This window comes from Ptychodera flava, chromosome 12 (genome assembly GCF_041260155.1).
Source record: "Ptychodera flava strain L36383 chromosome 12, AS_Pfla_20210202, whole genome shotgun sequence".
Taxonomy (NCBI): domain Eukaryota; kingdom Metazoa; phylum Hemichordata; class Enteropneusta; family Ptychoderidae; genus Ptychodera; species Ptychodera flava.
The window spans coordinates 24,076,120-24,087,464 of record NC_091939.1 but is presented as its reverse complement, the minus strand read 5'-3'; the positions used below and the strand labels follow the sequence as shown (position 1 = coordinate 24,087,464).

General features: G+C 39.0%; 1 protein-coding gene across 1 annotated transcript; it reads left to right on the top strand.

Annotated features, from left to right (window-relative positions):
• Positions 1 to 6,538: 6,538 nt before the first annotated feature.
• LOC139145459 (arenicin-1-like) lies at positions 6,539 to 10,944 on the top strand. The gene is made up of 6 exons (XM_070716656.1): positions 6,539 to 6,820; positions 7,600 to 8,048; positions 8,357 to 8,494; positions 9,265 to 9,381; positions 9,690 to 9,840; positions 10,281 to 10,944. The coding sequence occupies exons 2-6, from the start codon at positions 7,968 to 7,970 to the stop codon at positions 10,382 to 10,384; spliced, it is 591 nt and encodes a 196-aa protein (XP_070572757.1). The 5' UTR covers positions 6,539 to 6,820; positions 7,600 to 7,967; the 3' UTR covers positions 10,385 to 10,944.
• The last annotated feature ends 401 nt before the right edge of the window (positions 10,945 to 11,345 follow it).

Sequence of the window (11,345 nt, the reverse complement as noted above, 5' to 3'; positions counted from 1 at the left end):
TTTGTCGAAACAATGTATCGGTCACATCTTACCTTTTAAACGTTTGCGAAAACATAGTGACTCAAAAGGCATGCGTGACATTTCATAACCCTTCAAAATGCTTTGGCGAAAAAAGGAGACCCATCCCCAAAACCAACGGCCCTCCCCTTGTAATTTCTTTCCAGTCCGTAAATATGTGTACGGATGCAATGAATACGCTACTATATACGCACGTTTATTTCTTAAAGTTTATTTTGTGTGTGTCGTTTAATTTGTTTGTTTATTGGTCCACTGTGATATTCCAATCAGAAGCATTACATTTTCATCCGGCACGTCCTCCAACGTACCCTGAACTTGTCTTCAAAGATCCCCTCTATTCTCCTCCTCCAGAGGGATTCATAAATGTAGCCCAGCCTGCATTAGTATTTTTTTTGTACATTTTTCCGGGTTCACAACGTTTAATCACCTGACGCTAAATTGAATGGGCATGCATAAAATAAAAAAAAAATAAACAAAGCGATAAAAAGTAAGATGAAAGTGCAAAGTTCTTTTAGGCGCACCTTTTCATAAAACGGATGGCGTATATACAATGGCGTAGAATCATAGGCGACAGAGTGTACAATCATTGAACCGTTGAGCTTTTGAATAGTATCAATGATTTGCGGGTTGAGAGAGGGTATGTGACTCTCCGAACACAAATCGAATTTCAATGAGCATCGTGGGAAATGAAAAGCGTTCGCTTGAATTAGCATATTTGTGTGCGCTTGCGAGTTTCATACTTAGAGACAGAATATAAAGAATTTGGAACATAAATTGAAAATAAAATAGCCTTTCCCTGTTTAACTTCATTTAAAGCACGCATAATCTACAAGATGCCTTCCAAAATTTCTTCTCAGATAATTAATATCCTTGGCATGATTTTGATTCTTGATTTTTGCTTACAGGAGATTGAGCAAACGTTGAAGTCTCATCGAGTGACAGCTTACTACGCCCTTAAGGTAGTATGCGCCTCGAAAGAGAAGGGCAAAAACTTTTGCTCAAACTTTCCTCAAGAAATATGTAAACCATTCTCTATGAAAGTAAAAAATAAAAATCGGGGGGGGGGGTCACCGTGCAAATTTTGGTACGAGAGAAACAAATTATCCAAGCTTTATCGACATTAGAAATTTAATTCAAAATATGACATTTCATAACCCTTCAAAAATACTTGGGCGAAAAGTGGAGACCCACCCCAAAACCAACAGCCCTCCCCTTGTAATTTCTGTCCAATCCATAAATGTATGTGTAAGGATTCAACGAATGCGCTACTGTATACGCACGTTTATTGCCTTAAATTGTATTTTTTGTCTAATTTGATTTGTTTGTTAATTGATCCACTGTGATATTCCAATCAGCAGCATTACTTTTTCACCCCGCACGTCCTCCAACGTACCCTGAATTTTTCTTCACGTGTCCCCTCTATTCTCCTCCTCCGTAAATGTAGCCCTGCTTTAGTATTTTTTGTACATTTTCCTGGTTCACGGCGTTTTTTGTTCACCTGACGCAAGATTTAATGGGCATGCATAAAATAAAAAAAGAATAAACAATTGGACGCGTATGGGAGACCATAAGCATAATAAAGTCGGTTTTGGTAACATGACCTGTAGCTCTGGTTTTGCCGTCCGACCCAAATACACCTCGAGCTACAATACTGCAGCTAAGTTTCGGGCTACTCTCATTCGAGGCCTCGTTTGCAAATACACCGAGGCATTGTAGATATAAGGTGACTCCCCAGTTTACTGGAAAAGGAAGCCTAATTCAAAGCTTCGACTCCTCATTCTGCATCGCATAACCTTATGTCCGCATTCTGCATGGCATAATGGCATGTCCGCATTCTGAATCGCATAATGGCATGTCCGCACGTTGCTGTATCGTGCGTCTTCATTGCGCATGATCAAATGTAATTTCAAATTAAATATTCTTATGGTCAAATTCTCTCATTCTTCATGTAAGAATGTCAAGTCTTCATGTCCAAATGATCGCATTTTGCATCTCATCATGTCATGTCGTAATTAGGAATGGCACAGCCTTATTATGAATGCCAAGTCTTCATGTCCAAATGATCGCAATTTGCACCTCATCAAGTCATGTCCTAATTACGAATGTCAAGTCTTCATGTCCAAACATTCGCATTTTGCATCTCATCATGTCATATCGTAATTAGGAATGACACAGCTTTATTATGAATGCCAAGTCTTCTTGTCCAAATGATCGCATTTTGCGCCTCATCATGTCATGTCGTAGTTACGAATGTCAAGTCTTCATATCAAAATGATCGCATTTTGCATCTCATCATGTCATGTCGTAATTAGGAATGGCACAGCTTTATTATGAATGCCAAGTCTTCTTGTCCAAATGATCGCATTTTGCGCCTCATCATGTCATATCTTAATTAGGAATGACACAGCCTAATTATGAATGCCAAGTCTTCATGTCCAAATGATCGCATTTTGCATCTCATCATGTCATATCTTAATTAGGAATGACACAGCCTAATTATGAATGCCAAGTCTTCATGTCCAAATGATCGCATTTTGCATCTCATCATGTCATATCTTAATTAGGAATGACACAGCCTAATTATGAATGCCAAGTCTTCATGTCCAAATGATCGCATTTTGCATCTCATCATGTATATCGTAATTTCGAATGGTACAGCCTTATTATGAATGCCAAGTCTTCATGTCCAAATGATCGCATTTTGCATCTCATCATGTCATATCTTAATTAGGAATGACACAGCCTAATTATGAATGTCAAGTCTTCATGTCCAAATGATCGCATTTTGCATCTCATCATCTCATGTCGTCATTAGGAATGGCACAGCTTTATTATGAATGCCAAGTCTTCATGTCCAAATGATCGCATTTTGCACCTCATCATGTCATATTGTAATTACGATAGGCATGTCTTAATTACAAATGACATTGCGTAATTATGGCAGGGATTCAACGCCATATTAGGTGACTCCATTTTGTTATTCTTGATTGTAAAAGTGAATGTTGAAAATTTGCTTTAGAAACGTTTTAGAAAAAGTTTAAGTCCTTCATTTTCGAGACTCGATCTACTGTTCATGATGTTAGGGGTTACGTAAATATGAGAGATTCTCGTTATACCCTGAAGAGGTCTTCGTGAAAGCAATCTTGAGTAATGAAGAGTAAAATAGTCAAAATTAAAGAGCAGACATTTATGAGCTTTAACCGCTAAATGTTTGTGGTCGACCGACTCTGCGAACGACCGTGCGTATGATCTCAGTCTGTGATATCCTGTTAAGTGCTAGATAAGCCCTGGTTTTCAACGATGTCGAATTTCATCCTGGTCTCAGACAATCATTCTTGTCAGAGTAGATTTGACCACACCTCACCCCCGTTTTCATCTCTTGCCTGACATTTATTCTTTCTGTCGGCGGGTATCTTATGATGAACCCGTTGGACGAGTACAAACTTCGAATTCCTAGCCGAATAAAAAGAGCGGTCCTCTGCTATCGTTGTAGGTACTGCGAGATTGCAATACTTCTGTTCTGACACAGAGAATTGCTGGAATATTGTGCTGACTCTGCTAACTCATGGAAATTCACTGACGCTTCTTTGGTCACCTCCTAGAAACGTTGACATCAAGTCTCTATCGCCCTCGAAATAAAGTCTCTTAAGATGAAGTGGCAGTGATTACTGTTAATATTTTAAAAATTGGGTAGCCGGCAAAGTCGGACATCAACTTTGAATGAAAAATGTCCTTGTTTTTCTCTCTTCGAAATTTATGTTTAGGCTTGTAATCATTGATCGTCCATGTTGCTTTGTCGCACTTTTCCCATAAAAACAAGATGTCGACCAGAGGGCTGAGGATGCTCTGCTTGGCTGCACGATCAGGTGTGGCTATTCAGAAATGCCAGCATATAAAGTACATCCATTCATTGACAGAGAGGAAAGTGTCCCATTGGAATGTTCATGCCGGTCCACTGCTTTTGGATCGGCTTATTTCTATTTCGTCATGGATCATAATTTAATTCAGGTCATTATTAGTTTACATAACAGGCAGGTGATGAACCCGGTAAAACTAACATTATTGAAATCTTCTCTGCAAAACAGGCTGCTTTGTATACGAAACAAACAAAATTGTTTGTTTGTGACGAAAGAGGCACACGGTTTCTTAACTGTGCAGTCACAGTGGATAATGTTAGTCATAATCAAAGCATGGACATACTTTGTGGTAGGTTCATGATCAAGTATAAGAAATGACATCTTTGGAGTCTGCGCTAAGATACGATGGGATCATATTTTATCATGGGGAACTTGACATGCTCGTATTACAAAGAGTGGAACAAAACAGGCGAACGGGCACAGTCAATATTTTTTTATTTATTTTACCTAGTATCTATCACAATTCAATCGAAAAGAAAACTCAAAAGATAGCTAAAACATGCCCTTATGATAAGCCTATCGATTTTAGAGACAGCAGATTTTGCCGAGTAATTCCGCTGCTATCACCTGTCTGACGGAAGGGGTCTGACATGGTTTCAATTCTTTGCAAGTTGAACATCGTCATAGCGGACTGAAAACTGCAAAATTTGTCAAAATATCACATTTCTTGTACTCACGTGAAATTTTACCCTTAATTTATGCAAAGTGCATTTACATAAATTATCAAATATATATAAATGTACAGATATAGCTGATTTTTAGGGAAAACTTGTTAAGAGTTTGACCGACAGACTACCAAAAATGGGATTTGATTTTTGGCGAAACAATATATCGGTCACATCTTACTTTCTAAACGTTGCGCAAAAATAATGACCCCAAAGAAATTTCATAACCCTTCAAAATACTTGGGCGAAAAGTGGAGACCTATCCCCAAAAACACCAGCCCTCCCCTTGTGAATTCTGTCCAGTCCGTAAATGAATGTGCACGGATGCAATGATTACGCTTATTCCCTTAAATTTTATTTTTTGTGTGTCATTTAATTTGTTTATTTATTGGTCCACTGTGATATTCCATTCAGCAGCATCATTTTTTTCACCCCGCACGTCCCCCAACGAACTCTGAATTTTTCTTCAAGGTTCCGTCTATTCTCCTCCAGAGAGGGATTTATAATGTAGCCCTGCTTTATTATTTTTTGTGCATTTTTCCGGGTTCACAACGTTTAATCACCTGACGCTAAATTGAATGGGCATGCATAAAATAAAAAAAAAATAAACAAAGCGATAAAAAGTAAGATGAAAGTGCAAAGTTCTTTTAGGCGCACCTTTTCATAAAACGGATGGCGTATATACAATGGCGTAGAATCATAGGCGACAGAGTGTACAATCATTGAACCGTTGAGCTTTTGAATAGTATCAATGATTTGCGGGTTGAGAGAGGGTATGTGACTCTCCGAACACAAATCGAATTTCAATGAGCATCGTGGGAAATGAAAAGCGTTCGCTTGAATTAGCATATTTGTGTGCGCTTGCGAGTTTCATACTTAGAGACAGAATATAAAGAATTTGGAACATAAATTGAAAATAAAATAGCCTTTCCCTGTTTAACTACATTTAAGGCGAGCATAATCTACAAGAGACAACTCAAGAAATTTGGACTGAGCCAGAAAACTTTGACACACTTTTACAGAGCAGTTATTGAGAGTGTTTTACTTTTTCAATTACTGTTTGCTATGGTAACTTAACTCAAAAAGATAAAAATAGCCTTCAAAAAGTAGTTCAGACCACTTCGAAACTCCTCGGTTGCGAGTTACCATCTCTGGAATCTATTTACCTTCATTGCCTTGCCAGCAAATCATACAAAAATCATTGCTGATAAGACACATCAGCTCACTGTCTATTCCAGCTTCTTCCATCTTGGAGGCGCTTCAGACATTTTGAACCGTTTAAAAACAGTTTTTGTCAAAGGCAGTCAACTTTGTTGATCCAGTAATTCTTTAGTGTGATGTTTTAGTGAGTTTTTGGGGCATCACTCCGCAGTAGTTTGATTGGTTGTAAATTGTTTCTATACTGTTTGTTTCAATTTTGTATTCTACTATATTGTGTGCTGTATAGTAGGAACGTGTGCATGTGTTTGTAGATATAATTCTATGGTACTTTGAACAGCACTAAAACTTTCAAGGGAAATTTACGCTGTTTGCAACTATACTCCCGCTATATAAAACGATATTCCCCTTTTCAGTTTCCTAAACCGAAAATTCCCGCCATACAGTCCTCTCCTAACTAAAGGAGCATCTCTCTGCCCCCCCCCCCCCCCCCCGACAACACCAACACAGTCTCACCATTGCCACACCGGCTAACTATAGCAAACAGCTGACCCATCCTAGTGTCGCTTCGCTTGCTTGGTTTTTCTAACAAGTTGTCCACCGAGCAAATTACATGTGACTTGCGAGTCCACTGATACGAGAAAAATCACTGACAAGAAACCGTGTAAACGCCTTTTTTCAACGAACAGCTGTATTCTTCAATTAATTCGGGACATTCCCTAAAATAGCCAAATCGACTCACATTCTAAAGACCACTTTAGCAAGTAGCTGTAAAACTGTATCACTCCCTTCATCCTAGCAAGGACCATCCGCAGTAAATCGAGTACCTCAGACAAGCTTAATATATCCATACACAAATTTTCCCGTGAAGAATAACAGTTTATTCGGTGAAATTTAAAGAGAGACAGGATGTGTCTGTTTTACAAATTTGAAGTCAATGGCGAAAACCTCATCTAAGTCAAGGACACGCCAAAAGAAGGGCATTGAAATGAGCATCAAGGGCCTCACTGAATGAAGGTAGGATGACCCCAACCTGCCGATAGTTTGTTACGATGAATAAAGGCATATGGGATAGTACAAATGTCCGTCCCAAGGGGTAGGGGCTGGGGTAGGTGTCTGGTCTTAGGACAGGTTTCTTCTTGTTATGGGTTATTTTATTTGAATACGTTTGACTATGATATGTATTGCCAATAAAGATTTATACTGCCAACCTTTGGTGTCCTTGTCTCGTTCCAGGGTCCATGGTCTTATGTTAGCACTGGTTTTGAAACGATCGTTTTCTTTTCCTTCGTCGCTGTGTCACATATTTGTCCTTTGACAATCTTATGCGAACTTTTATCACTGTGCTGCGTCTATTATCTGATGCGTTTGATTGCCTAATTCGCCAAAGCAAGCAAGGGTAAATTAGTGGTCGTTGGACGTTGGAGGTTATACCTTGCTGGTGCGTTCGTTGTTGACTTTGTCAAAGTTAATGTTGTGATAATCCGGTGACAACGTCCACAGATTAGTAATTTACCCTTGTTTTCTTTGGCGAATTAGGCAATCAAACGCATCAGATAATAGACCCGGCACAGTGATAGAAGTTTTCATACGATTTTCAAAGGGCAAATACGTGACACAGCGATGCGGACGGAGAAAAAAAACTCACAACACCAGTTCTCACATAAGAAAAAGACAAAATGTTGGCCGTATAAATCTTTATTGGTAATACATATCATAGTTAAACGTATTAAAATAAAATGAACCATCATAGCAAGAAGAAATCTACGCTGAGACCAAGACACCCCTAGCCCCGCCCCTACTCCGGGGGACGGACATTCGTGAGACCCCCTATGATAAAGGCATGAAAGTAAATTGTATACGTATGCAAGCCCGGATCTCCGGTTATATTGATTGCTGGGAAATTTGGGGAAAGTCCAAGATTTATAGGAGAGATATATATATCAATAGTGACATCTAGGTGCTACAAAAACATCAAGGCGTGTTGTTAGTGGCTAAAAAATATCTTCTGAAACATTTGGCGCACTTCCAAGCAGGAAAAGTTATTGTCTTCAAAGAGAAGTATTGTTTCACACCATACGAAATGTATATAAGGCACGGTGTTGAGGCATAAAGTCTTCAGAATCATCTGCGCTCAGCATAGCCGTGCAGAGACCAACTCAACTCAAACTGAGGCACGTTAACAGAAGCTGCAGACATCGGAGACAGAATGAAGTCATTGGTGATCATTGTTGCGTACCTGGCGATCAGTGCGGTCCAGTCTGCACCCGCTGATCCAGCTGAGTCGAAGGTAAAGCATTTCTCTGGAAGATATCCGCTTCTTATATACGGTATACTTTCGTCTTCTATTAACATGAAATGGTGGCCAAAGGAGAAGAAAAGAATCATGTAATTGTTTGACGGGTATAGCAATATCTTGTGTTTTCACATCTGGACAACCCGCCGACGGTTCTTTGACATCATGAATTTTGTTTCACCGAAGTATTACATCTTCAGTTCTACATTGGTATAAGATTAGCATCAGTTGAAGAAGTTGATTTAGATATGCATATATTTATTTATTCATATATACATATGTCTGTACACCTGATATTGCAGGGCAATACGTACTCTGTCACTATAAATGATGGTGGTAAGGAAAGAGAAGAAATTGTCGTCATTGATGAAGAGAAGAATGTGGAGATTTTCAAGAGTGTGAGCTCAGACGATGCTGACATCGTTGAAGATTTTAACACGGTGAGTATAATCCATTGCATTCCTTAGTTTACATTTAAAGTCCAAGCGAGCCGCTTTGAAAATTTAAATCGTCTTGTGAATGTACGTACTTTCTTCAAAAACCTGCCCAATAAAGACGGTTAGAAAAAACAATTCAGGATGGATGAAAAACAACATAAAGATACAAATTGTTTGTTTGAGATTGTTTTCTACGGTCTTTCAACCCAAAATGCCATTCTTTCTCACGCGGTTTTGGATTTCAGGTGAACTATATGCGTTGTTCAAAGCTTTACTTGATGTCATAGTGAGCGATTGCTAACTTCCTATGTTTAGCCAACACGATCGAACTTAACCAGCAACAATAGCTGCTAAACTTCCACCGCGTGATAACACGAATGCAAATGAGTAGACACGACAAAAAGCCAAACTATTGCTGTTCATCTCACAATATTTTCTTTCCAATCGGCACTCACAAAAATATCGAGAAAATGAACCTGTGTCAGAATAAGACATCAGCGTGACTCTGTTAAAAACCTTCTTCGCCGTTGCTTTTTTTGGGAACTTCCTAAACTAGAGGAAAATTAAATTACCAAATTCTGTCCTTTCTCAGGATGTATTACTTCCACCCCTTGTGGCTGGTGTCGTCCGATTGTTGAAGGTTGTGGCATATCGTTTTCAGATTCATCTATCAATTAGAGAATCGTTAATTAATTTCAGAAGAAAAACTCAGTGAGTGTTATGATTACAAACATTGTAGTCTTTACAGCCAAAAATTCAAATCTCGTCTTCAGGGCCTTGAAGCTTTCATTCCGAGAGACGGGGACTCGTGTTACGTCAAGCCAATGAACGGCGATGAAAACACTTCACCTGCGGATTTGAAGGCAGATATCGAAAGTGGCGACTCCAAGGTAAGTAGGAGGGCTGAGCGAAGACTAAGCAGATGGCAGAGTGATAACATCACGATATCGATGACGTACACGGGAAAACCCGAGGGAGGGTGTAACAGGTTCTAACCTCCCTCAAAAAGTGAAAGTTTCCCTAAGACTACACCATTACTGAAATGTTACATTACCAGAAAACGTAATCTTATAGTTTGCTCGTACAGATCGACACAGTTGTAAGAAGTACTAAACATAAAACGTTGTCTATATATGAACAGAAAGGTAATTTTTCCGCGACGCAATGGCTGACAATTATATTCTTATCTCTCTTTCAGAGCACAAATCCAGACGACGATGAAAAAGACGAGTACTATACTCTGGCCGGTAAACCAATCATAAACCGATCCGTCGTGGGCGAAACCATTTCCGAAAAATGCGAAGGGAGGAACATCTATTGGTTGACTGCTCTGTCACACGGAGATCAAGGTAGGTGTACGATTGTAGAAACTGGATTGAAAATTCCGCGTGTGCTTACTTTCTAAGAAAGATGTTGTTATTCCGTAACACACCTGTCATATTTTAAAATGCGACATGTTGAGGGCGTTTCTTCCAGGTTTTAAATCCAATTTTACAATTAGATCAGTATTTGTCAAAGATTAGCGAAAATAAAGAAATGGCAAGTTTATTTCACCACAACGCTCTACAAAAATCACACAGGCAAGGTACCTGGCATCGCCTTGTGCATGACCGCACATCTTCGTCCGGGAGTTTAGGCCAAATGCAGTGTTAGCAGAACGACAGTGAAGAAAGTTCAATCTTGTATGCCGTTTTACGTTCAACAGAAAGTGACATGTTATGTTCATTCGTTTTGTCACTCAAGTTTAAATTTAATGCATACATACAAACATGTTTTACTTTTGCCGCAGATCGTGACAAACGTGCCTGCTTTGGGTTCAGGTATTGTAGATACACCTACATAGGTGAAGGGTATGTGTGGCGAAGATGTTGGTACGTCATCCGTTGTTATTAGTAACCGTCGCATAACAACGCTAACACTGGCTGACGACGCATGTGCCAGCAAAGATGATTGCCAGCAAAGTTGCAGAGATTTGTCCCTTTGTAATTTTAAAAGTTACTTCTAAAATGTATTTTACTAATCAGGAAATGAAATTCAGTAGTGATTATTAACTTCATTGAAAACAAGGAGCAGAAATGAAAATTTGTTAAATGTTAACGTTTGTGAGAAAGCTTTAGCTTTTTACAGGGACAAGTTGCATAAATACTCAAGATGTTGTAATTGTCATTTTCTATTTGTTTCTTGAACCTTGTAAATTGTTTATTTAACATGAATGATGCTCATAATTTGATCTGTTCTGATGTCATAATTTCCCTCTACGGCCAAGAATGAATCTTCACTCTGTCACTTCGTACTCAAAATGAGCCTTTCTTATATATATTCATTAAACCGAGACCTCGATTTCTGATTGCGTATAATCGCCATAATCTCAATTGTATGAGAAAACAAACTTCAAACTTAAAGTTACTTCTCAGTGTTGAGGTCGCTATTAAAGGTAATCCATTGGACTTTCAGATTTATTGTCATCTCTTCATTTCTCTATGTGAAAATGTGTATATGCGTCTGCATTGGTATGTTCCTGGCGTGAGTGTGTTTTGTGGAGATTAGTGTCTATGTTTGTAACTGTTTAACTCTTCACTTTGTAATTCGTCAACTTTGTTTTGAATCTGCTGCATCCAAGGAAAAGTGTTTCCCCTTCGCCTAGCTACTCACTCTTCTTCCATTCTAACACTGGAAACTGGCAAAAAAATCACCGTTTTCTCTCTCCCAATTTACAAAAGTTCCTAAGTTCAATTATCCGTAGGGCTTCTGTCCATCCCCTCAATACACATGAACATGCGCCCTCCCCCCCCCATCAGCTCTCTTAGCTCCTCCACGGGTACCTGCCGAATGAAAGAATAAAATGTCTCCTCCC